Below are 27023 nucleotides of genomic sequence, written 5' to 3' on the forward strand. Positions count from 1 at the left end.
TGAGTGCGTGTAACTCAGGTAAAGTGTGCTGAATTTTGGGCTGTGTTCCTGTCAGTGCATCTCAGTCCTGCTCATCTCAGGTGGATTACACTGAAACCCTCCTCCGCTCTCAGGTGCCTTGGAAACAGGTAGCCTAAACTTCTGTACCATGGCCTTTTTTCAGGCTCCTAAAAGGTGGTTTATGTATGGGGGAAGGGGGGGGGGGGTGGGGAAGGGGAAGGGGAAGGGGGAGTATATAATCTGTTTAAAAATGAGCACAGCAGTAGAGGAAGGCAAAGCCCATTGCTGGCTGCGTGCTCTGTGGGGGTACAAGGCAAAGACTCTGCTGCTGAGGTGACTGTCTAAACTCCATGACAAATGAAGGGTTAACAATGCATGGATTTCAAGGGGCTCTGTTTAGTTTCCTTTGTTTTTATTTTATTTTATTTTATTTTTTGTTTTATTTTATTTTTATTATTTTTGTTTGTTTAATTTCTGTGTTCTGGCCACACCCAGGAGAACCGTCTGCTTTTGATTTCTCCCTTTACGGTTACATGGTAAATTTTCTTTCTCATTCTTCAGAGATGGAAACGTTCAAATACTCTCTCTATACATTTTATTTATTTATTTATTTATTTTGACACTGCTCATCATGTTGCTTGTTATTTATTGCAGAGTCTGAGGCCAGACTAAAAGGGTGACAGTTACTCGGTCTCTTCAGGCCCTTTGAATAAACCTTTGGGTAAATGGGGTCTTAGTCTGGCCCTGCAAATTTGCTCACAAGTTCTCAAAATGTTTGCTGGGGTTATTCAGTGCCCGCTGGGTACATTGAAGCTTACGTTTATTTTCTGCTTGGAAAAAGTTCCCCCGCAGATGTTGGTGGAGTGGAAATGTTGCAAAAAATCAGCCTTGTTATTATAACAGCCTTATTAAATGCAAGCTATTTGTATGAATTCTAGAAACTTTAAGTCGTCTTATTATTATTATTATTATTATTATTATTATTTTATTGCTTTTTTAACCCAGGATTGCATCTTCCCTTCCTCTGGCTCCACATATAGCACCGTGGGGCAAACCAGTACCTGCTGTAGATCTGAGCTAGCAGACATTGCTCATCTGCCTCCTGTTCTTGTTGTTTTCTTTATGGTTAAGACAACCTTTGGAGGGGAAACTGAGAACACTTTGTTGAATATGTTTCTAGGTACACATTAATCCCTATTCTTTGCAGGTCATCTGTGAGAAGGAATTTAAAATACATGTATAATTCTTCTTCCCCGCTTCAAAAATGTGTATTTAATTGCTGATTTTCAAACTTGGAAATAATAGAAATGTCAAGCATGGCTCACTTATTTTTCCTGATGAAAATGTGAATGTCTAAGAGTTGCATTAAGAAGACTAACCAAGCGGGCACAAATATTGACTCTATCATAGTTGGCTGTGTAAAGTGTTAATTCAGCATTGACGTTAAATTGTTTTCAACAAAGAGTTGCATAAGCTAAGGACTGATCTGTGAATAATAAAAAATACGGTTAATTAGTTATGTTGTTCGGAATCAAATTAACTCTGTTTTAATTCACGTTGTTAATTATTCCTACCTAGTCTGCATGTGGATTGTACCCTACCTTGATTTAACTTAAAAATACTGAAAATTCCAAGTCAGTTTAAAGGTATTTGATGATAATGTCATAAAATCCCTTACAGACTTCATTAATTGAGAACAAATGTGAATTTAAATGGTCTTAATTTGGTTCTAGTCTGCACAGGCTAATGTCTAAAAAATTACCTTCCCTCTGCTCTCCAGCTTTCAGTTCACAGCATCACAGAAGACATAAATCGTGCTCAGGCTCTGCAGGATTGTCTAGAACAAACAAAAATTTTCATGTCAAAAGAGAAGAGGGGAAATAGAGATTGCTGTCGCAGTCTTTTTCTCCCCTCCTCCTCAAACCTTTTTTAAGATGCTTTTTCCCCCATTATATCGAACGGAGGGAAACGTGTTACTCTATTTCTCAGTCTCCCCTTTCTCTGTGAGGGTTCTTTGAAGCAGATATAATGCACCGTCCCTTCATAATCAGCTTTGTTATTATACCACCCCCCAGTTCCCTGCAGCCTCTTTGAGAGTTGCGTGTGGTTGGACTGATTTATTGGCCCCTATCTCTTGTAGCTCTGATTTTAAATCATTGCAACTGAAAGCATTTGTTGTTCTGAAAAAGGCAACAGTTTGTTATCTGTACAGCCTTTTATTTCCTTGAAGCTGGAGAAAAGAAATTATCTGAAGTTTTAGATTAGAGGCTTGGCACCCAAAAGGGAGAGCTCTTATTGGTTTCAGTGTGACAGTATTGGGATATCCAAGTTTTGGTTTTCTTTCTTTTTCTTCTCCTTTTTTTGATTACTGCTGTTTCTGAGATAGGAAATACAGAAAAGAAAGGCTACATTACATTTTACAGACATGTAACGGTTTTGTGCTGGAAGCCTAGCTGTGGATGATAAAGGCCAGCATGTGCAAGACAGCTTCTTAAGATTAGTGTGGTGCAGCCTTTTAAAAAGCACTTAGAGTGATGGCTTGCTTGTGTCTTGTTGCTAACAGCGCCTAGAAATCAAGGTGGTATTTTTTGAGTATCCACGCATCCTGACCCTGAGCTTCATGGAGGGGATGCCAGGCTAGCATGCCATTTCCCTGATGTGGCATAGCTTGCAGTTGATCACCTTACCCAGTGCTCTGCTTAATATCAGGAGTTTCCATTGCATTGGATGCAGACCTTGGTGCCTTAAACTGGGATTTGCTTTGTAGTAAGCCATAGAAACCAGTTCACAGTATCACAGTATCATGTGAGTTGGAAGGGACCTTAGAGATCATCGAGTCCAACTCCAGGAATTTGAGCCCCCCTGTGTAGCAGAGCAGCACTTCTGCCACAGTTCTCCTCCTGTTCTTAAGGTACCCTGAAATCAAAACACAGGCAAGTTTTTGGCTTGACCCTGCTCTCTGCAATGGCATGGAAATCATCTCCTCATGATCGTCTGTGGTAGAGCACCATTTTCTACAAGCTAAATTCCTAATCCCCTTAGTCGTAGATCTGCTTGCCTGTCAGCACACTCAACTCTGTGAAAGTGAGCATGTTTCCCAGTGCCCTTGTACCCATCTGCTTGAGTTGATGGCCATGTGAGCATGTGGGACAGGAACACTGCAGGTGCCCTTTCTAGACGCATAGACTAGGTAAATCTGAATCACTGTTACAATCAAGGGGGACACATTGGTATTCCCTAAGCTTGTTGCTGCATGTTTTCTTCAAGCTTTGTAGTGTATCTAGACAGGATCATCACCACCCACAGCACAGAGACTCCCATCTTAGAACAAAGCTAAGTAAGATGGATGGCAGTCCCTGAAGGAGGGAAAAGTAGGCCAGAAGTGCCAGAAAAACCCTCTCTTTACCTACAGGCCTGTGTTGAGGTGTTCAGGCTTAACTGCAGATCCAGTATGGCACAGGTAGGAAAATATGGAAACTAGAACTCTAAAACTTCATGTTGAGTGATGTTCTTCATGTTGCTCTAAAACTTCATGCTGAGTGATGTTCTTCTCCTGATGCTACCACGAAGCCCTCCTTTCTCTCAGGGCCCCATGCATTGTTAGGGAAGTCATAGGCCTAGGAGTAGGCATGAGCTATGCCCTGAAGAGCTTGCAAGGGATGCTTTGCAAACAGCCTTTCCTCTCAGCTGCTCTCCAAGGTAGGTGATTATTAATGTCTCCATTTTACAGGTGGGAAAAACAAAGTTCAGTGCTTGAATTTCCCGATGCCAGGAACTCAGATGGCAGTGAATGTTCAAGAGCTCGAAGTGCTGTCCTGTCCTGTGCCTGGGGCAGGAAACGGGCTCAGCACTGTGTGTGTTTGCTGTCAGGGACAGGACCTAACCCTCTGCCTATGTCAGGTTTACTGCTTTGAAAAGGAAAAAAGAAAAAAAAGAGACAGGAAAAAAAAACAAACAAAAACAGCAACCAAAAAAACCTTAAAACAAATTGTCTCGAGTAACTTTGTACTTCTTTTTTGGTCTGGCCTCAATTGCTTTTATGTTTTCTTTTTGAAATTACTCTTATTATTCTTATTATGATTACAGTTCCTTTTGTTTTATTGAATTTTAATTTCTTTCATTTATGAAACATGCATGAACCGACAATGTGACTCTAGGAGGTTATTGCTGAGTTGTGCTGATGTCGATTTCATACTGTGATATTTTTTCTCTATTTACCTAGAGATCAGTATTTCAATATATAACGATGTGCATGTTTTCCCCCCTTCTCCCGCTGCATGCAGGGATTCGGGTTCGTAACTTTCGAGAATAGTGCTGATGCAGACAGGGCCAGGGAGAAATTACACGGCACCGTGGTAGAGGGCCGTAAAATCGAGGTGCATGTCTTCAGTAATTCAATTTCTTCTTTATATTTATTCTTTTGATTTCTTTTTGTGTCTTGCCTCACTTATTTCACATTTGGATCCCAGTCTCGTGTGTGCGTGTGTGTTTGTGTCTGTGTCCTTCACCTCCCTGCACTGAAACGTATACAAGTTTTACACCCCTTTATGAACTATTTTTATCGTTGTTTTGGGTATTCTTCTTTTCCGTTTCCTTTTTTATTGAGTTTTTTGGTTTTGGTTTTGGTTTTCCCCACCCACTCCAAATTTTTGCCCTTCTGCTGTCTTGATTTTTCCTTTGCTTCAGTTTGCGAGGCTCCGATCTCCTGTTATCAGGCCTGAACGACACTAACCGAAAGAGTACTGTCCGACTTGTAACTCTGTGCCCGCACAGAGAGCAGGGGGCCAGCCAGTCTCCTCTCTTTCCTCCAGGCCAGTTCTCCTCCACACAAGTGTGAGATGATGGGTGGGGAGGTGGGGGAGCAGCTCTGGTTCTGGGCTGCTGGGTGGCAGCTAGGCTGCAACGCTCCTGGCTCTCACATGGGCCCTAGATGGGTGTGAAGGGGTGATGTTGGGCGGCCAGCAGGGCCGTAGACGTGGGGTAGGCCCAGAGCTGGCCAGTTTGGTGATCCACCACGGTGAAGGCTAACTGGCTCTTCCTTCTTCTCTCCCTCTTTCTTGAAAACAAGCAAACAAAAAAGTACGATTATTTGAACAGATATGAAATCAAAAAAAACAAAAGCCGCCGTTTTGAGTAAGATGTCTGCATATTTTGCTTTTTTGTTTTTGTTTTTTTTTTCTGTTTGTTTTTGTTTTGTTTTTTTGTTTTTATTTCCCTTTTCGATGGTCTAGCGTTTAGGGCCCTTCACTTGACTCACTCTTTCCATGGTAACTATACACAATGCTGGCGATGGTACGAGTTGGCGGTAAGTGAAACGAAAGCGCTAGAGAAGAAGCTTTTTTTTTTTCTTCTTTTTTTTTTTTTTTAATTTTTCTTAAAATTACAAAAAAAAAAAGAAACAAAATTAAGAAAGAAAAAAATCCATCTGCCATCTCACATTAACACAACGAAATGTGATTTGACTTGTTGTCCCCACCCACCTCCTTCTCCCTTCTCCCCCTTTTATTTTCAATGCTGTTGAGTAATGCCGCCTGGACTTTGGATGTACATATCGTTTTGTAGCAGTCTGAGCTGTTTGATTACTGACTTCATGGTGATTTTCCCCTTGCACATCTTACTCAGAGTTACTGAACTCCAGTTTGGCTGGTTTTTATTAATGCACCCATTTCCTCTTCTCTATCTCCTGCCCCTTCTTTCTGCCGCTCTGAGACCTGTTTGTAGCTGTTACTGTTCCTTTCCTATACCTTTTTTTTTTCTTCTTTTTTTCCCCCCACCTTTCCCAGTTTATTTCTTTACTCGTTTAAATGCAGCTGTTGGTCTCTTTGCTGACTGGTGGTTTCTGATCGGTTCTGGCAATTTTTCCTTTAAGTGCTTGTGTTGCACTTTGCTGTAGCAGCTGATTTCAGGCACTCGCTCCATCTTAATGATTGTCTGTGAGACCCTATCTCCTCCCCCCTCCCTCCCCACCCTCCGAATCAATTGTGTTTTATTTTCTTTCTTTTATCTGTGTGTGTTTTAACTGCATGCTCTCAGTCTCATCATTGTTGTTTCCCATTCTTTCTTTTTAAATGTGAAATGTTTCAATTGTTTTGGGGCTAAAACGAGAGTAAATGCAGTTCCAGATTCCCCGCCTCTCATATGCTCACCTTTCCATAAGTCTCAAGGGCCCAGAACAGCTTTTATCCTTATAGTATTCTTTTTTTTTCTTAGCCCTGATTCCCATTTGGTAGGTGTTTCGATAGATTATTGACACTGGATTAAGACTTCCGCCCTCTTTGCAAGAACTCTGAGGCTGTCTGACGCAGGGCTGCAGTAACTTGGCTTCCAAACTGGTCCATCTTTTCTTTGTCAGCACCATCTCTGTGGTAACACCCCACTTGCTTGAGCAATCAAACCGCTTGGAACTATGCAGAGCTCTGTAAAGAGGGTGGAGGGCACAATAAAACAACAACAACGAAAGACCCATCTCTACTGCCATCCATTTTCTTCTCTTTATTTGAGGAAAACATCATTTGGAAAAAGATTTAAACATGGTGGGGAGCAGATCAGTGAGCACAGTCTCGCCAGACGCTTTGTGACTTGCCCAAAATCTCAAACTGTGGCAGTTCAAATCTTAAGCTGATGGGCTGCAGGTTACGTTTTCCTATCTCAGACCTCTCTGTGATCTGTGGGCCCCAATCCAGTGGTGGGCTTGAGCAAAAAAGGTCAGCTTGTGCATCACCTGCCTTGCTTTCCTATCCCGGGCGGCAGCTGTGAGCACCAAATGTTTTGCCCTTCAGAGGGATGCGCTGGCGTTAACCATGCAGCAAGGGGTGCCAGGGTGTCTGTGAATCTGCACTTTACTCTTGTTGGCCTTTTGTTTAATGCATAATTGAAAGTGCCATGTTTAGCTGTAACATTTAAAATTAAATGGCAATTGTTAAAAGTAATTTGAAAACTGCATTTTTGTAAAATTAGTTATTTGATATTATTTTATTTTTTTTTGCTCAGAAAAAGTGTAGTGTGTATGTGTGAGTGTGTGTGTATGTGTGTGTGTGTGTGTGTGTGTGTGTGTGTGATATCAGAGTTTTCCATCATTTTCCCTAATGTCCTCTGCTTCCTTCCCTCTCCTCCCCATCCCCTTTTTGCTTGTAGGTTAACAACGCCACAGCACGAGTGATGACCAATAAGAAGATGGTCACGCCATATGCAAATGGTAAGAGAGACTGTTTGTACTAGTGATGAGCTGAAAGGTTAGAAGGAAGACAAAAGCTTCCTAGTGAGAGAAGGTCATGGGCTCTCATCAGGACCTCACCAGCCAAAAAAAAACCCAACAAAGACCCCCTCCCCAAAAGGAGAAACTGCTCCTAAGCGCCAATCTACAGCATTATGTTTCTGTATAACTGTACGAGTTTATGAAGGAGTCCCATTTTTCAGGTGGAGAAGTTAGGGTAGAGAGAGGAATAGTGTTGTGACCAGTATGGCCAAGCTAGGAAGGGAACCCAAAGTCTGATGTGTCACCTGCCACTGCTGCAGGCTGATGCTGTGCCAGCCTGCAGTGGGTTGACCACCACTTAAATACCTAAATAAATGGAGTATCCCTTAGGATACATAGCTGGATATATCTCAGCTCAAATTCTAACAGCAAAAGCGCAACTGCCCCCAAGCAGCTGGGAAAATAGAGGCACTGGGTTATTTGTATGTTCCCTTGTTGCAGGCTGTGTCTGGCATTCATTCATTTTCCAACAGACCTGAATAGAGAATGACCAAGTTGTTTGGGCAATGAAGAATCCTGTATTACTGGGCTATCTAGGTTCTTCTGTCTGTGCAGTGATTTTACTGCGTGGGCTCATATATAGCATTAAAAAGTCATTCTTCTCCTGTCTGAACTGAATGCTGCTTTGATAAGCATTTTGAATTTCAATCTTAGTCCTGAACCAAGCAGGAAAAATTCTTCTTGGCCTGAAAATGTTCCTGAACAGCTTCAACAAGCAGGAAGCTTGTTGCATAGGTAGTTGCTTTTGCAAGAATCTCTTCTAATTACAACCTAAGATTCAGAAACAAGAAAATAAAGATTTTATTTGTGGCTCTGCTGCTTAGTTGTTGTGTGGCTCCTTGCAGATCATGTAGTTGGTGTTTGGTTTTGGTGATAGAACTGGGGAAGCAGGAACAGGCAGAAAGGTTGGGATTCTGGCTTTTAGTATTTGAAAGGAATTAGGAAGTGGAAGGTAGTACAACCATGTTACATGCACATGAGAGGAAGGACAGAAATTGTGTGTGGCTGTTTGGTATCAAAACTTGGTCTTATGACTTGGGAAACGTGATAACAGGAATATTGTGCTTTAGCAGCCAGCAGTGTTTGCTTTAAAACTGTGCAAGGGACTCGGTATTAGGTCAGGCATAAGGCATGCTAGCAAGTGGTGGTACAGTTGCTTCTATATCACAGGGCTGATCCCAGTCCAGTTATTGCCATCACTTGCATTAGTGTTTGCCAGCAAGGTGTGCAGTGCAGGACAGCTTGCCCACACTTAACAGAGGAAGCATGCATTGCATCCCACTGGTTCAGATGGGGGGAGTGGTGCTGATGGGCTGCGCCTCACAAGATTGCTCGTGAGGTTTCTAGGCTGGGTAGGAGTGGTGAAAGTGCAGTGTGTGTATCAGGACTCCTAAAGCAAGACAGAGGAAAGATAGGAATCTGTTTCAATAGAAATACTTGTGTGATTGCTAGCTGAGCAGATACAGTCTTCCCTCTTCTTTCTGCGCCAGCCCAGATCATGTTGTTAGTTTTACACCCATCTTGTGTGCCCAGAGAGAAAGCTGGTGGGGATGCCAGACGGGTTTCTAGATCTGACAGAGGAACGTGCTCTTCCTCACTCTCCTTCCACAGTGGTAGGCCAGTGGTGGCTCCTTTAAGCATTATTCTCCTGCGTGTTTTGTGTTGATGACTTCAGTTCTTGCCAATTATCCAGATGATATTAAAACCAGTTCTCTGGGAAGGCTTTCATCTGAAAAGGAGCGTAAAGGTGATAGGAAGCTCTAAAATAACACGGAAAGGAGCAAATGTGAGATGAGGAGAGTGAATTGCTTTTTTTTTGCAGTGCAGCCGTGCAATCCAGTTAGCGAGGAAATCTCAATCACTGATGCTTTTTAGATCTCTAGCAAATATGACAGAGCGGTGATTGGAGAATTTAAAGGTGTAAATTGACTTCCCCGTGGCTTCGGAGAGGTTTTTGGATCCACGGCATTCCACGTGAATGCGTGGAGGAGCTGACAGCACGGTTCACACAGGGAATGTAGGTCTGCGCGGTGCTCGCGGCAAGTACGTGTCTGAGGCAGTTGGCAATTCCCTCAGTGCCCTCCTGCAGGTCAGCTGGCGTTTGGCTGTTCCCTTCAGTACAGCAACCTACACCTAGACCTCGATGTTAGAAAAAAGCAGTTGGCCTCCATCTACACCAAGGGGGATTGTGGTGAAGCAGAAATTGGAAAGAGCTGCTGCATGTGAAGCTGGGGCGCATGCACGAGACCGTTCCCCGTACCCACGCTGCCTGCTCCTTCTCGGTGTAGATTCTGGCATTCACTGCAGTCTTTGTTGTTTCAGGTTGGAAGTTGAGTCCTGTGGTTGGAGCGGTGTACGGCCCTGAGTTATATGCAGGTAGAGCTTCAGCAGACACTTCCACTTCTGCCATTTAACTGCAGTGGTGTTTGTTTATGTTCTCAATTTGCTGTTTCTTTATAACCTTTTTACGTTTTTGTTTTTGTTTTTTTTATTCTTTTTAAAATTAAATTAGCGTCCAGCTTTCAAGCAGATGTCTCGCTGGGCAATGACGCCGCAGTGCCCCTGTCAGGAAGGGGGGGTATTAACACTTACATTCCTTTAATCAGTAAGTAGCCCCCATTGGCCCCCTCTCTTGTTACTGTGCTTGAGTTAACTATGACCTGTTTCCCTTCTTTTCTCCGGTCTGTACGATATATACTTGAAAGGATGGGTCTTGTCGGGAATGAGTTTACCTATAGCCCAAGTATGCTGCGCAGTGGCTGTAACCCGTTCATCTGCAGTTTTTCTGTACTATGAATGGGTTCATCTATATGTGACAAGGAGGCTGCAGACCAAGGGGAGGGTGTGTGCAAGGAATAGGCCGTTCGCTTTATTTCCCTCCGCCCCTTTGGAATCAAAGAAACCAGACGGACAGTCCCTAAAGTACATATTAGACAAGCTGTCCAGCTGTGAGTGCACAGGGCCCCTTGGTTTGCACCTGGGTGCACGCCGGGTTGGGTTCATGCCTCTCCACTTGTCCCTCTTGGTACCTACTCATGACGTGTCTGCAGATGCCTCTAGGGCTTCACGTCATTCCACGGTGAGCCAGCATCGAGTGTAATAACATTAAATGAAGAGGGGCTCTCAGTAAGCTGGCACTTTATGGGAAGTTTCTGCTGCTGTTATATGGGCTATCTTGTCTTTCAGGCTTTAAAATGAACATACAGAGGATTGGGTGGCAAAGAGTGGGAGGGGAAAGGAGGGAAGAGACTGATGTAAGTTGATTGACTTTAAGGGCCTCTTGACAAATTATTTTAAAGAGCCTCTGCAGTTTTGGAAGAGCCGCCTGCTATATTGATAGTAACTCTCTGCGCTTCTCGGACTCTAACCAGACTGCATGGCGGTGTCAGAGGGGGGGATTTGGACCCTGTTTGTGGTGGGTGAGGCATGCCAATGCATTAACCTCTTGCATGCCAAACCTCTCTGCAACCCCTCCTCCCTGAAAGGCCATGGTGTAGCAGGACGTATGTATACGATGCTTGCTGGGTTAGAAGCATGCCCCTCCGCAGGATTGATGCAAAACATCCCACCGCTGCGGAGCTCTTGTGTCACTTTGTTTGAAGCAGGCGGTTGTTCCCTGGGCCGGAGCTGGGATCCTTTTCACCTTCTCCCTTGTCTGTCTTTACAGTTCCAGGCTTCCCCTATCCAACTGCAGCCACTACAGCAGCCGCGTTTCGGGGAGCCCACCTGAGGGGCCGAGGAAGGACGGTTTATGGGGCAGTCCGGGCAGTACCTCCTACAGCCATCCCTGCCTACCCAGGGTAAGCATTGGTCACAAGAGCAGAGTGCTCTGCACAACCGTGTCAAATAATGGATTGGCTAACAAAAACGTAACTAAAATTGTCTGGATGGTGAGAGTCAGGGTATTTGCTTAGCGCCAGAGCGTTCTAAATACGATGGCATCCAATGGGGACAGTCCTAAATTCTGCTACATTAAGTTCTGGCCTGAGAGAAAGTTCAGTACTTGCAACAGCCTGAAGTGCTGGTGTCCTCCTTCTCAGAATTTCTCAATTCATCTTCCGGTATTTGTCATCCATTGACCCAATACATTGCAGCATTGCTGAGAAGGACGCAAAGAGGGGTCTAAGATGTCCCAAAAAGTTACAACTCTCTGCACTCCTATTGTGGTTTTCTTGCCCAGGAATGAGGAATATTATCTCTTACCTTCATGCCTCACCATCTGGCAGTAGGACACAGAAGAGCCAGCTACCCACAATGGATTTGCTTTCTTTGTTGGAGACGGTTTAAAAAGGTTTAAAACAAAGATGAATCAAGTCCATTAATTTGAAGTTGGGAGTGTTTGGGATACCAAAGTGCAGCGTTACTTCTGATTGTTGTATGAAGCAATGCTGAATTTGCAGCCTCAGCACACTTCTCTGTCCTCTGACTTTACACTAGTAATGCAGTGGAAGAGATTCTGTTACAAAACAACGTTCTGCTGTTCAGAAGTAGAAGGAACCGGGTTGGTACGTGTGTTTTGTTTGGTCGGTTAAGTGTGATAGAATGACGGAGATCACAGATCCCTTCCGAGCTGTCCTTTTATTGTTTCTGGTTTTGAGGATGCTTTGTTCGTATTGTCTCTTTAGAATTTTATTGGCCATGTTTTCAGATAGGTCTCTCAGAAAGGAATAGGAACAAATCCTTCAACACAGAGAATGGGCTGATCTTTTTTTTTCTTTCTTTTTTTTTTTTCCCTCAGACTAGCTTCAAAAGGGCAGACATTAAGCTGTAAATCTTTTTATTAGAAGGGAGGAGGAAGCTACACACATTAACGTAAGGAGCTGGCCTGATATAGATAAGCTTGTAATATGTTCTGTAGCAGATGAAGTGGGGAGAGTTTCTGTGGCCCTTCCTTTTTGGTGTCCTGTCTTATAATTAAAGTTGAAGGTAGCAAGCTGCAGTGGTGGTGCAGTGGTCTAGCTTTGCTCTCAGACAAATCTAGCAACGTTTATATTTAATTTACTCAAACACTTTAATTGAAACCTCCTCAGAACACGTAGGCTTTTGATTGGGGAGTGGTCTTTTGAGCTTTTAGATCCATCTTTTTTGCCACCTCCTTTAGTTCATATGTGACATCCTCTGACTTAATCCTCTGACCTGCAACTTGTCAGCCTGTTGCTCTGAAAATGACCCAGCCCTGCTAAATTAGGAAGAGCTCCACAGTGAAACAGAGAAGCAAAGTTGAGGTACCATCTAGTAGAATGTGAAGTACCTGCACTGGGGAGGTTGTGTGCTTCATCCCTGCGAGTAACGGCTGGAGCATTCCTGGCGAGAGACTGTCACTAGGAAAGACTCAAGCTCTGTCTTCCATATAAATCCAGCCTGAGTCTCCTGTAAAGCATGTATTTAATTTGGAATATGGGCCAGGCTCCAATGATTATCCTTTCCTAATACAGTCTTGTGGCTGCATTTATTTACATTATGTTGGGTTTGTTTGACCCTGCTGACCGATTTCATGTCTTCATGGGCAGCGTTCTATCCAGTAAACATTTGCAGGATAGCAGTACATGAGTTGCCTTCAGAAGTAGTCCAGAACTTCCCATCTTCCCAAGCACTGGGATGTAATTAACTGTTTCTGGTGTTTACCATTGTCATAGGCTGAATCTCTACATAATATTCTGTAGAGGGAATTTGTTTCCTTATGGAATAGTGTACACTGTGCTGTTCAGATCTGTGTTGCAGTAACCTGTACGACAGCAACAACTGCGGGCGCTGCTGATCTGCACTAAGTCAGGGCAGATGCCAGAAGGTCAATCAGCAGCACACGAATGATGGGAACATAGTGAGCCTTGTGGAAGAAGGCAGTTAAGTGAGCTGTGGGTTTACTCCAACATGGTAGAGAGAACTGACTTTTCACAAAACTTAGTGGCGTTTAAGTTGCTTTAAAACTTAATGGTATAACAGAATTTGTGAGCTCAGCAGCATTATAATAAATAAATAAATAAAACATTGTAGAATGATACAAGCTTGTTGGAATTGCTATACTGGATCAGACCTGAGCACTGTTCAGGTTGTTGTAATTTTTGACTGTCTATAGTGCTGGATTCTCCAGAGGAAGGTGTAAGAAATCATATCATTCTTGAATAAATTTCAAGATATAAGACTAAATCTGAAGCTCAGATCTACTAATGCATATGTAAAATGTACTTAAACGTATGTGGGGACATGAATTTTTACTCAGGAAGGGTTATTCAGATGATAGAAAGCAATGGCTCAGAGCAGTGAAGAAGCTGGTGCATAATCACCAGAGCCTGACCTCAGAACACCAGTGCAGCCCTCAAGGTATAACTGAGGCAGCATTCAGTACAAGTGTGGAGACACAGTAACCTCTGTTCTGTAGTGTGATTCGAGGCAGTGCTGGAGTATTGCCCTGATTTGTAGTGGCCACGCTTTCCAAACGAAAGCTGACAAATTGCTCTTCAGACCGAAAGCTGTAAGAATTAAATTCAAGCCTGAAAAAAACCCAACCTTTGCCTACTCTAAAATTCTGAAAATGAAACAAGCGTGGTCAATTTTATGTCTCAAACTGCAGGTTTAGGCATTGGCTTGTTCATGGTTGTTAAATACAGATACGAAGAGCAGGCTTGTCATGGTAAAGTGTAATTTAGTTTAGGAGCGTAAACATATAGAAGATTCTCCAAGTCGAAACCGAGCGTAGATAAAAGTCAGACTAGACATAAGGCAGTGGGGATTTTGTGGGATTTGTCTGTTTTATTTTGGTTGGTTTGGGCTCCTTTTGCAACGTAATCAACTGTTGGTACAACTCAGTGATAGAACGGCTGCTATACAAAATCTGCATATGTCTTGTTCTTGTGGATGTGTTTTAGCTCAGCTAGTGGGCTTTTCACGGATGCCACTGAGATGTGATGGGGCTGTTCTATGCTTCTGGTCAGTCTGCATAACCAGAATAGCCTCTGTGCTTCTCAAGTGAAGTTTTTGCTAGCATTGAGAATCAGAAATTGGGCTATTTTAGTACATAAATAAACCCTGCTAAATTTCAGCCCCAGCAATTGGTGTAAGGTCCTCACCGAAGGAGAGACAGGATGCACGTGTGCTCTGTTGCTTGGGCAGCCTTGCTCTTACACGTTACAGTGGTTTTTTGCAGTTTTCTCTGGAGAGCTGGCGCTAGCATCTCTTGCTGACAGAATACTAAGTTACATGAACAGTGCCCTGATCCAATGTGGTAATGCTTTTACTTAATCCAACTGATTGTGTTCGGAATAACTGTCGAAACTGCTAACGTGTTCATAAACCAACAGTCACTTCCTCTGTCATGCGTTTGCCTTTCCTGCAGGAGCAGGTGGAGTATCACTGCTAAAACGCTCCTGATCCTAGATAGAGAACCCAGCAATGTAAGTCGCTGCCCCAGGAGCCCACTTCTTTGTTATGTGATTGTAAGAAAGAAATTAGCTTCAACAAACGTGATCTTATGGCCTGCTTCTCTCTGCTGAAGTGGCTCCCCTCTTCCTCTAACAAGGGTCTCTATCTTTGTATCTGCTCCCAGCCTTCTTGGAGACCATAGTAACTCTGTCCAGTGGGATTGCAGTGTACTTTTCCTGGGGAAGTCAGCAAGACTAAATTATTGAAGCAGTAGCTAACACTGCAACAGATTTTATTTTATTTTATTTTTATTTTTAGTAATAGCATGCAGAATTTTGGCGAGATGTGCTGGGCTTTCTTGTGTGTGCGTGCCTTACAGTAGGTGGGTGTCTGAGGGTGGCAGGCTCTTGGCAGCATTTCACATTCCATCCGATGAGTTAAAAAACAGTAGTAATTAATAGAAAAGCTGGCGTTCCATGCCTCCTTCTTTCTTAATGCGACTGGTAAGTCGTGCGCATTAGGTCCGTGAATATCATCAACATGATGGGACTCTAATGCTTCTTTAAGGCCTTGAGTGAGGTTGTGCAGAGCTGTCCAGAGGACGAAGCAGGAGGAGATTCCTCCGTACAAAGGAGAGGCTGAAGGCACACGGGTGGGGGGCATACCCTCTCTTCCTTCCTCATCCTTCCCCAACCCCTGTCCCCAAAGTAAGCCGCTGCGTAGTCTTATGCTAGCGAATGCTCTGGCAAGACTGGTTCTTTGGGAACCCCAGGCTCCAGTTTAACTATTTTTCCTGCTTGAAGTTCTGAGAGAAAGAAACCGATGGCTTAAAACAGAAAAAGTATCATCCCATGGAAACACTTCCAGTTGCTCCTCTCTGCTATGGAACATGTCATTACTACCAGGGACTCCCACTGCACCTTTCAATTCTCAGACCTTGGACCAGTCACCTAACCTTTTTAGCTCATTATCTCTGCTTGTGAAAGCAATGCATTGTGGGTATTTTTGGTTTTTTCTTTTTAATTACATTTCTCTGTGTTTACTTTGATCAGAATTGATTGACTTGTTTTCCCGAGGTGTTGCATTGGTTCTTTAAGATGCTGAATAATAATACTTTGCATGCTTGTGTGATCAGCCAAATCTTATCGCATGTCTAATGTGCAGGGTAAAAGCAGGTGATGTATGGATGTCAGAAACAAAGCCAAGCAGCCCTGTGAAGCTCGAAATATGTAATCGTACACAACTCTCTGAAACGTGCTTCTGACATAGGTGATTCCAGCCCCTGTGGGATGCCTTCTGAGGGGCCTCTCGATTTCCAAGCCCATTTCATGAAGCCAATGTTTCCACATGTGTAGGGGGTAACTTAAACAACTCCAGGAGAATAACCAGAGCGGAGGTTTCTAAACCCTTGTTTCTCTTCTTCAGGACATCAGATCTTTTTGAGTCTATTTTTATTGTACAAGATGGTTGTTCCCCTCCCTCTCTCCTTTACATACTGTCTCCCCCTCTGCCCGCCCCTTTCCCCTTTGCATGCCGTGGAAGATGACTTGGAGCCGTCTAGCGTGCGTGCGCACACATCCTCTCGCTGATTTGCTCCTGCCAAAAGCCCAGGTTATGGATTCATACATCACCTGCCTGTGTAAAACGCATGTGCATGCTGCCGTCCTCAATAACCGGAATGTGTTTTCTGTTCTTTTGTTTTCTGTTTTTTTGTTTTGTTTTTTGTTTTTGTGTGGATTTTCTGCAGTGTGGTTTACCAGGACGGATTTTACGGTGCTGACCTCTATGTAAGTACACACACCGGAGCCTTCTCATCCCCAACCCCTGACAAGCCAGCCTTTTTTTTTTTTGTTGTTCTTTCTTATTTTATTTATTTATTTATTTATTTTATGTTTTTGGTTTGTTTGTTTGATTTGGTTTGTTTGTTTTTTAAGTATCATTTACTTTAATTTTCTTCTTCCTTGTGGATATATATTTATATATTTAGGAATGCAAGCATGCTTCTCTGTCACTGCGCTTGCCCCTGGGTGCAAGACCTAAGCCTTTGGGTTTCCTGATCATTGCCAGGGTCAGTTTACTGGGTGTCCTCTCCCTCACATGCACACTGCTACTAATCAACCTGAGAGATGATTAGCGAATTAAAATTTCTCTCAACACTTCTCTCATTTACATAATTTGGATATAAAAATAACAGGACTGGTTTAGCCTCAGACCTTCCCTTTCCTTCTCCCCCCTTCTACCCTCCCCTTTCTCTCCACTCTTGGGACCCTTTCAGGTTTGATTTGTGCAGCCCACACTAAACGGAGCAAACTGGATGTTTAAAAATATTCGTGTGCCGCTGGGATGTGGAGCTCATCCCTTTGGGGAAGACACTGGGACTGATGAAAAATGGAGGCCGAGATGCTAGAGTGAAAACCGACACCTCCATTTGCTAGTCAGAGTGGTACCTAAATAGGCTAGATCCTCTTACCTCTTTGGGGAATTGTAAAGTACAGATAGGTGGAGATGTTCGGTTAGAAAAGCCAGCAGCCTCCTCCTGGTTGGCTGTTAGCTCTGGTACCACAGGAGATGTTGTCCTGTCATTGTCTGTGTCCTACCCAGCCAACTGATATTGCACATCTCTAAAGTATCTCTGTGAGCAGCTGGGTTGTGGCCGCTGTGGGTCTAGGGACCCTGGCCAGCAAGGAAAGCCATTTCCTCTCTAAGTGGAGAGCTGTTGTAGAATGGCTCTGCTAGGAGTATGCCCTTCAAAGCCAAAATGTTCAGGCCTATCGCTGCCATTGCTGCTTGTGGCCTGTCTAGCTCTGGCAAAGTTCTCTTGTGTGGCATTTGTAGGTAATAGTTCTTTGGAGCTGGGGAAGCTTTGTATTGGTAGTGGCATGAGTGTCAGCATGGATTTCACATCCCTGCTCCTTTGATGATGCTACTCCTGACATTTATGAAGAGGACCCCGGGGGCTAGACTGAAGATAATGGATGGAATTAGCTTTTGGATTTTGTTGGCTTATATTGGAGGGTCAGGTCTTATAGAGGCACTTTTCCCAACACAGTTACAGCAGTCAGAAGACATGCTCTGTAAGCACAGAGATTTTGGGTGTGCTTCTTCATGCTTACATAAAGTAGTATGTGCACATCCCTCTAAGAATTGATCTGCCTAGTCCGGTGTTACTTTATAAGATGGTAGTCCTTGACACAAGACTTTTGGGTTTTCCCGCCTCAGTCCTAAAATGTCTGTTTTACAGACCACTGGCTTTGCTACAGCAAGCAAACACAAGAGCAATACCTTCTGCTTAGTGCGTCTTCCCTCAAAGTACGTGTAAGATGTTGTCATGTTGAAAGGGAAGACTGGCCAAGGATACTCCCCGTTTCTTTTCAGAAGGCTCCTTCAGAGCTTCCATTGCTGGTGGGGGAGAGATTCTTATTGAGCACATTTTAGGGACAGTGACTTCAGCAGTGAAGAATCCATCGTCACTTGGTGTTGCAGTGCAGTGGCATCATGGAACATGTAATGGCCTCCAGGTCAGGTTAGAAGTGGGAGGTGAACTTCTGGTGACTTTGCTTTCAGTTGCTCAGGTCTCACTGCGAGAAAGCAGGATAGCAGAATGGGGCACTCATCGAGGGAGATGATGGTCTGTTATCCTGTGTTACTGCTGCCTGGCACCCTGTCACAGAGCTCAGGAGAAAACACTGTCCTAATACAAAGTTGCTGTTCCAAGCAATTTGCTAATTGGCACATGCAGAAGGGATGCAGCATACCTGCACCTCGCTAATGTACAGTGCTGTTCCCTGCAGTGCTTACATCCTTCTGGTTGCTGCAAAAGGATTGTGCAGATCATAGAGAGGAAGGCAGAGGGTTCTTTGATTAGTATTAGTCCTTTCTGGTTGGATTAGAGGGAAAACTGAACTGAGGCTCTCTTCTGAGTCAAGGCAAGGCGGCAGAGACCCTGAGCTAGGTAGGAAGGAGGGGTTAGTGGTAGGCGAGACAAAGGAGTAGTGTCCCAAACTCAGGCTGCTTTTTCCACATAACTGCTGTATACCAACTTCTCATTTTCCTCCTTCTCCTCTTCCTCACTCCTTCTTTCTCTCCTGGGGCAACCAGCCTGCTAGCCATGTCTTCTATGATGAGGGCACTCCATCTCTTGTTGGATGCGTCCCACTCTGGCAAGACACCTGACATCATAAACCAAGCAGCCCCAGGATGCAGAGGGCTTCATTTCGGATCCTAAGAAAGATTATTTTTCAATGGGGTTAATCTGGGGTGGAGGGGAAGAGGAAAACAAAACAAAACAAAACAAACACAAACCACCCCAGATTGCAAAGACCGCTCCTGCCTGTGAAAAGCGTGCTTGCATCCACTGGAAAGAAAAGGCTGGTGAGCCCCACTGCGGGCTGTTTGTATGATTGTTTCTTTCCACAGCTGTGTTTTTTTGAACTGCTCTTCCTGTGTTCTGTTATAGAATAGTCTTACAGGAACCAATCATTAGCGCTAAAATACCTCAGGTAGGAGTGCCAGTGTGACCTGCCAACCAATCAGATTGTGGATTGCAGTGGAAAAAACTGAATTATACTAACCATTCCAGCACCACATTAGAGATGGGAACAGAGGCTTTTTTAGGGCAGCGCAGACTCCCGTGTGAGCCAAGCCCCCGCTGTAGCAGGGTGGCATGTGTCCAGATTTCACACCGAGTGGCATTTCATCCAAAAAATGTATTTATGTAAATTCAGTGGAAGAGTTAACAAGGTCATGCTTGTCCCATTACCATGTAGAAGCACCTGCTGGCTGCAATGGACACTGTTGTCCTGTCACCTCTTTTAATTCATTCATGCTCATTCCTGGTGCACGTATGCCACCCTTCTAATACAGAAACACTGGAAACAGTTCTAGCCCATTCTGCTTCTGACTTCTGCTCTAGGGCAGTTTTGGGGTGGAAAAGACCCAATCAAGCTTCAGCAAATTAAAGATCCCTAGACTGGGCTCTCAGTCTAAACCTGGCAGGTGGTGAAATGTTTCTAACAGGGATGTGAGTTAAGCGTTTCTTAGTGGCATAAAGAATGCACAGCCACATTCTGCGCCTAAGGCGGTAAGGGATGAAGAAAAGGGAACCTTACAGCCATAGAATATGCTGACATAGTAAGCCGTAGGCTTGGATCTCCTCATATTCCCATTGCAGTGATGATCCCATTGCATTGAATACCTAGCATGCCCGAAGAGCGGAAGAGAAGATGGGACTTCTTTTGAGCTGAAGTATATAGCTTTAACACGCTCATTTATCTACATTAACATGTTCAGTAATTGGAATGCTGCTTTAGCTGGGATTGCAGTTTTCTATCTATGTTGTTTTGCCAAGTTTGTCTCATTCCCTGAAATAGCACAATATTGAAAAAGCTGGCAACTGATGTTAAAGAAGGGATAAAAAAGTTTTTTGTTTTCTGGGTTTGTTTTTTTGCTTCCTTGATGAGCCAAGGATAAAAGCATGACAAAGAGTCATTTGTAATACGGGCTTTTGTGAACACCTGGACAAGTCCAGTTGTTTGCCAGTTGAGATCTATAGGCTCAGGCTCTCTACTCATGAGAAAGGGGGTATAGGGCATAGCCCCCAGCAACACTGGCAATACAATAGGAAAAATGGAACTTGAGTTAAAATAAGCAGTGTTATAAATTGTGTCAGTCTATCTCACATGCGCTCCAGATAATCCAAAAGACTGTAGCAGGAAGATCTAGTCTTGGTTTTAGACAGTCTTTTTGAATGTTAATCGTTGCCCAGTAGAAATGCATAAGCTAAGGCAGCCCTTAGATTGTCCCATAGACAGAAACATCTTGGACCGGGCGTCTTCATAAGGAGCTGAGACACACTTGTCTCCTTTGAGACAAGGCTAATGATTTTAAAGACTGAACCTAGGAGGGTAAACCACTTCACCTAAATGGAGTGGAAATATGCGTGTCTGTCCTGTGTTTCAGGGATCATGCCACTCAACAGTGTCTTCTGTTGCAGTCCAGAGGAGTGCGGTGCAGCTAGCAAGGGCCTTTTTGAAATTATTATTCATGTCATTGGCAAACATGGTTGCTCCTGTTTGTTGAGGATGCTCTACTTCCATGGTTTTCACTTTCTACAGTACCTGAATGGCATCAGGAATCGCTAGGAGTGGTAGGACCTTGTAGCTGAGGTTACGGGTGAGCTTTGCACGCTAGTTGTCTGAGAACAGGAAGGGCAGGAGAAAAGCTGGTGCACTGGACAAGCTGAGTGGGGCTTTCAGATGAATTGAGGGAATTACACGTGGGTTCTGGGTTACGGAGAACGGGAGCTTCAGCTGGGTCAGGCAACCTGCACAGCGTCTCCTTCTCTGTAGTGCTCCCAGAGCTTGGCAAAAATGCTGATGAAATTAAAAGGAGTAATTGCTGCGACTTTCTCCTTTTTCCTTCAGCCTGTTTTGGTGTATTTGGACCTGCCGGTCATGCTGAATACATCCCCTTGTCAGAAATCCCCCAGCTGCCTGCACTCATTGCTCCTAAGACAGGACCGTACCATGGCCATTATAATCCCCATCTTTAGTTTTATTTGAAGTACACACAAGTAGAATTTGCAGGCTGCTTTGAGCCGAGCAGCTCTGCCTGTGCGTGTGTACCCGTATCCCGTGACTTTATTTATTCTTTTGGAATTAACAGTAGCTTCAATTTTGCATCAGCGCATGGTTAAAAAGCAATACACGTCAGCTATTCCTTAACTTCATTTCTCCAATGAATTATTTCTCCTGTGTTTCTTTTTTTGTTGTTTTTTTTTTTTCTTTTTGTTTTGTTTTGTTTTGTTTGTTGTGCAGTTGACTGAAGAAATGTTAACATCCCGCTCTAAATCTCTCAGTGGAGTCTCTGTTCCCTTCTCTGATATAACAGATGGGTTATTGCTTGTTATAATTATTAACATTGTGGTGTGGGACAGGGCATGGGTGGGAGCCGTTCTGGGGGGGGGGAGGAGGGGAGGCTGCGGGAGTCGTTGAGGTTGGAATGTTAACTCCAGTGGTGACTGACTGTTTCCGTAATAGCAGGTTGTTGTGGCTGCACGCTCTAGTACTTGAGGCTGTGTACTTCACTGAGCTTGTGGTAGAGCCTAGGGCGATCTGCTGTCCCAAGAGAATGCTGGGATGGATAGAACTAGCCAATATGAGTCTGAACGTGGTGACTTTGCTGGTTGTTCTAGCTCCAGATGTCAGCATGCTTAGTTTTTAATTTTGATTAATAAATGTTACGCCATCCCTCCCCCCCTTCCCACACCTGATTCCAACCCTCCTTTTCTTTTATTCTTGTTTTGGTTTGGTTTGGTTTCATTTCCCTTTACGAGAGATATGAGTTAAAAGAGAATTACTTGATAACCCTTTCTGGGTTTCAAACTGCATCTTGCTCTCATGCGTAGTGTGTGTGCCGGTCACATTCGAAATGGCTTCTGATGTGACAAGTGGCTGATGGGTGAGAGGGAGAAGGGGACAGTGCTAGGAAAATTTTGCTTCCCTGCCATGCCCGAGTGACAGTCTGCACCAAGAGATCACTGAGGTTGGAAGCTTAAGGAGATACCAGGAGGTCCTAATTTGGTGAGGTTGGTCAAGGCTTCATTTGCATTGTTCTTTGTTCATCTAATTTCCCTCATGTTTTAGAGCTGAGGGTAATCGTGGTGTAATGCTAGCATGCCAGAAGTGTGCCAGATCTCCCCAGATCGCCAGTCTGAAACACACAGATTGAAACAGTTTGGCAAGAGCAACCTCGTGATTGACTTCACTGCTGAAGATTCGTGTTACTCTCTCTTCTATTAACTAGAAGATTGAAGGTCTAGCAAGTCCCTCTCCTCCAGAGTAGGAAACCACACCTAGGCATGTTTTGGATAGCCTTTCCACAGGGGCAACCAAAAGGAAGTTAAAGTTATGACCTCTGTTTTAAAAACTATCTGTCTCAAAACTGAGCGCTGCTGAGCAAAGACAAATCGTAGAATCATAGAAATCATAGGAACCATGGAAGGAACGTTAAGTTCCAACATCTACTTTATGCATTTATGACATCTATTTTAAATGTCCCCTCTTTTAGTTTAAAACCATTCCCTCTTGTCCTTTCTCTGTCTGCCTGTGTAGATGTAAAATCCTTACAGGTGGAGGAGACCTCCAAGATGAGGTCTAACCGTCATTACTATTACATTTATCACCACCATTCCCACTAAAACAAGTCCTATTCTAAAGCATGTCCTGTGCTCTTAGTTGTATACAACCATATGATGTATAGAGGTAGTGATATTTTGAGCCAGTGCTGGAGGTGAAGGGCATAAGTCTGCCTTCTGGTCCTTCAGACTCTGAAATGTCAGTTAGAAAGAAAAAGGAAAAAGCCTGAAGCAATCTGGAGTTTTCCGATGTTATTTACGGCTCGTTGTGTTTCTGGCAAATCAAACCCATGGTTCATTTACCATTGCACCTCCCTCCTCTCCCCCAAGTTAACAGAAACATGTTCAGATGTGTACAGTCAAGAAAGATCTGACCTCGGCTTCAGAGCTTGGTCCTGACTGCCATGTGCAGCCCTCATCCCCTGGTCTGAAGAGTGGCTGGGGTCCGTCCCTCGTTGCTGTGAGGTGCACAGAGAGCCATGGGTGTGAGCCTGGGCTTCCTCTGCTGCCAGAACTTCTGGTGTGAATTCCAGCAGGATGTTCCCAAGTCTTCCTCTGTGTCAGGATTTGTTTCACCTACTCAGATGGAGCTTTATTTTCAGAAACTGCCTCTTCTGAGTGTAACCATTTTAAAGATCTTTAATACAGAGGTGCAGCATAGATGGAAATGCAGCAGCAGTACAGGCAGTTCAGACATGATTTCTGCCAACCTGTTTCCTTCTTACTTTAAGGGAGGGGTATCAATGCTGGTTTGCTTGTTGGCACCCCTGAGACCACCAGAAGTTTATCTCCCTGGCCATCGTTTCCTGATTGCTTTAGACTTTCCTGGCTATTGATGCTTTTATGCATCAGAACCCAAAGAAATTCTAGCCTTTTGGGTCTCCCAGGCTCAAAGAACAAAAAGAGACAAAATCAAGGGGGGAGAAAAGCAGGAGTTGGTCTGAATTATGCCCTTTCTAAAATACATGCTTCACAGAAAGTGCCCGCCTCTGATTTCCCCAGTGTAGGAGGAACAGGACATAGAAATGATGTCGCATGCAGTATTTCAGCTCTCTTCTGGATTTCTGTTTCCACATGCCAAATTTAGTTTCCTACAGGGATATCACCATGCTCAAGCTTGCTTTAATTTATTCCTTCTGCTAAACGGGGTAATGGAAGAGTCTTCATAGTCCTGAGTGAAGGAAGACGCACGAGCTAATGGGCGATGCTCATAATATACGTGACATGGGAGCTGATGCAGTTTGAAACACTTCCTCTCCTTGTGATGTGTGATTCCTTTTTCTTTTTATTCTTTTTTTTTTTTTCTCTATGTGGGTGGACAGGTATCTGTAAAGTCAGTTCTCTTCTCTCCTGCAGGGTGGATACGCAGCCTACAGATATGCACAGCCTGCTACTGCAACAGCAGCCACGGCCGCTGCAGCCGCTGCAGCAGCTTACAGCGATGGGTATGTAAGGGGCAGGCATCCACGGGGCTGGCTTGCTGTGCTCAGAGACTTGAGGAGCAGTGATCCATTACAGTTCTTCTCTACTTCTTCCCCCATTTCTTTGTCTTACTTGCACTCGCACACATGCATGCACATCCCAACGTGAAGGATGAGTGCACGACTTGTCTCTGCTCCCAGGCAGCATTGCCTTCTGGTGTGTGTGAGCTGGCACAAATCCTGGCCCCTTCCTTTGCCTGGGGACTCCTTGTGCAAAGGAGGACATGTGGTCACTGCTCAAGGTTGAGAGCCCCGGTGTGCATTGCTGGCTCCTTGCTCTCTGACTCTGAGCAGGTCGCTCCATCGCTGGGTGTATTTCTCTCCCCATCTGGAACTTAAAAGTTGCTCAGCTCATATGGTATAGGGTGCTTTAACATGCAGCTCCGTATAAATGCAAAGGATGATCATCATCAGAGTGCTCGCCTTAAGATTTTTCATCTCCTGTGCAGTGAGACTGTGTTTTAATCTTAGTACACGTGAGAGCGTTAAAGTTGGTGCTCCCTTCTCGTTCTGGAGAACCCCACACTACTTTCCATTCAGCAGCCGGTACCGTACCAGTAGAGCTGGCACCGGGAGCTCACCCTCCTCCTGTCCCACATCACTCGAAGCGAGGGCTGCAGTAGTTGCCACGTCCAAGGTGCTGACCTCTTTCCTACAGGTTGAGCTCCTGGTGCTGCCACGTTCCTCCTCGCAGGCCTGTCTCTCGCCCATCTCATACCATGCATGGCGGCATGCCCGTAGGCTCTCTTCCAAGAGGGGCAGCCCATGTGCATGTGTGTGCATGTATGCATACATGTGTGTAGAAGGGCATGCTGCTTCTTCCATTGCCTGCGGTCAGACAGCTGTTTCTCTGCCCCTCCAAAGTGACTCTCTTTCTCTTTTTTTTTTGTATGTGTTCTCCCTCTCTTCAGTTATGGCAGGGTGTACACAGCAGATCCTTACCATGCCCTTGCCCCTGCCGCTAGCTACGGAGTTGGCGCTGTGGTAAGTGCAATTTTCTTTCTTGTGCTGTTTCTCAACCCCGGTATGGGGGACAGCTGCTCACTGCGTGTCAGGTACTGGAACTTCATCCTGAAAGATTCCTTCATTGAGGGAGGAGGTCCCTAGATGCAGTGCCAGCTCCCTTATAGTTGTGCATTCGTACATCTGTGTGTGTGCACTGGGAAAGGAGCCAGGTTTAGGAGACCAGTTTTCACTATTGTATGAAGGAGGTGGTGGGAGGATCACCAGAAACATCAGGAGCCAGAGTGCTGTTAGTGCTGTATCAAGGAGATGGATAGAGTGAGAATCAGCAATGTCTGGAGATGCAGGACATTCTTCCTTGCCTTTTTCATTAGCTTTACAGCTCTGTTGCGTATTGAGAAATTGGTGCAAGGTAGAGTAAGGGAATAAGTTGCTCTCGTGACATCTTGCAGCAGAGCTACTCCACTTGGTTCCCTCTTCTGCTAGCAGAAGCATGAGGTGTCCTGCCTGCCAACAGCGGTTATGCAAGGGCAGGAATGAGGTATGCTGGCATTGCATGGGAGTGGCACAGCTTGCTGAGAACACATGCCTGCCCATCTGCTGCTAGCCAGTGCGGTATCTGTGTTACTGCAAAGGCTGGAATGCAAATGTGTGCGGAGAAAAAAATGCACCTAAATATAGATGTCTGCAGTGTAGCACCTCCGTTTGAGCCTCAGCTCATCGTGTGGATTTTTTTTAGAGTCAATGGAGGAAACAGAGGTTCTTCTAGGATAGCAGGTCATCGTGCCTTTGTCAGACCTGTACTTCAGGGCGAGGTGAAGAGCATCCTAGAAGTGTGCCTCTGCTGTCTGAAACGCCAGCCTAGGCAACTGGCTTGGAGGGTAGGACTCGTGAGTCCCTCTCATACTGAGGTCCCCATGCCTGGGACTTGCCAGACTTCCTCTCCAGCTGGCTGCCTGTGAGCTAGGCTACGGCTAAGCCATAAGCTACGGCTTGCTTTAGCAGGCGAGGTGATCTTTTGTCTCTCACATGGCGGCAGGTCAGTGCCAGGACGGGTCCGCTAGTCCTGAGTGCCTGCAGGCACGGTTTGCCCTCCTAACAACCTCTTCTCATTTGATTTCCGCAGGCGAGTTTATACCGAGGTGGCTACAGCCGATTTGCCCCCTACTGAAGTGACGTGAGCCCCCTGCAAGTGGGACAGCCCCCCCAGTTCATGAGGCCTGGCTATTGCAATATTTACTAGTAGAGGAACTCTATAGCAAGACGAGGAGGAAAAACAAAAACAAAAGAGAATACTTTTTTATACCTCACTATGTTCTTTGAATATGTATTTTTTTTTTTCTCCTTTAAATTTCTGCCTTTAATTCTTTTGTTCCAAAGATTGTGGGTTTTTTTTTTGTTTGTTTTGTTTTCTTTTTTTTTTTTTTTTTAATCATTATTTTATTTTAACTGTGGTATAAAAAAAAAAAAAAAAGGAAAAAAAAGAAAAAAAAAAGAACAAAAAATAAGAAAAAAAAATAAGAAAAAAAAAGAGATAATGCATTTCCGTGTCTGTATGTTGGTGCAAAGCTTATCTTACCAATCACGGAAAAGGCGATTAGCGATAAGGAAAGCTGTTAGGAACCGCTGTCGTGAGATTAATCAGGAACACGCAGGCAGAGTTGCTGCCCTGGGCCCTGCACTCGGTGCCCAGGAGGACGTGAGGGAGGAGTCTCCACCTGCCGTGTTTCTGCTCTGCAGAAGGAAGCGCTCCTTGGCTGTGGCTGGGACCTAAATGCTGGCGGGAGATATTGCATACGGAGAAGGGGAAGATGCGGAGACTTCCCTCCTT

The 27023-nt window shown here is 44.5% G+C and overlaps 1 protein-coding gene across 19 annotated transcripts in view; it reads left to right on the forward strand.

Annotated features, from left to right (window-relative positions):
- The window catches only part of RBFOX2 (RNA binding fox-1 homolog 2), a 155768-nt gene extending 129118 nt beyond the window's left edge, over positions 1-26650 (forward strand). For 8 of the 19 annotated variants that reach the window (XM_072326450.1, XM_072326451.1, XM_072326467.1 and 5 more), the window contains 9 exons: positions 4284-4376; positions 7135-7195; positions 9578-9631; positions 9768-9860; positions 10923-11055; positions 16362-16401; positions 24105-24193; positions 25141-25213; positions 26319-26650. In XM_072326450.1, coding sequence (XP_072182551.1) covers positions 4284-4376; positions 7135-7195; positions 9578-9631; positions 9768-9860; positions 10923-11055; positions 16362-16401; positions 24105-24193; positions 25141-25213; positions 26319-26363 — 681 coding nt within the window. In that variant the 3' untranslated portion in view covers positions 26364-26650. Of the gene's footprint in view, positions 1-4283; positions 4377-7134; positions 7196-9577; positions 9632-9767; positions 9861-10922; positions 11056-16361; positions 16402-19070; positions 19114-21429; positions 21507-24104; positions 24194-25140; positions 25214-26318 lie in introns of those variants that run through there. The other 11 variants (XM_072326448.1, XM_072326449.1, XM_072326459.1 and 8 more) reach the window with 4 other exon arrangements.
- Positions 26651-27023: the final 373 nt, after the last annotated feature.

Source organism: Excalfactoria chinensis, chromosome 1 (assembly GCF_039878825.1).
Source record: "Excalfactoria chinensis isolate bCotChi1 chromosome 1, bCotChi1.hap2, whole genome shotgun sequence".
Classification (NCBI taxonomy): Eukaryota; Metazoa; Chordata; class Aves; order Galliformes; family Phasianidae; genus Excalfactoria; species Excalfactoria chinensis.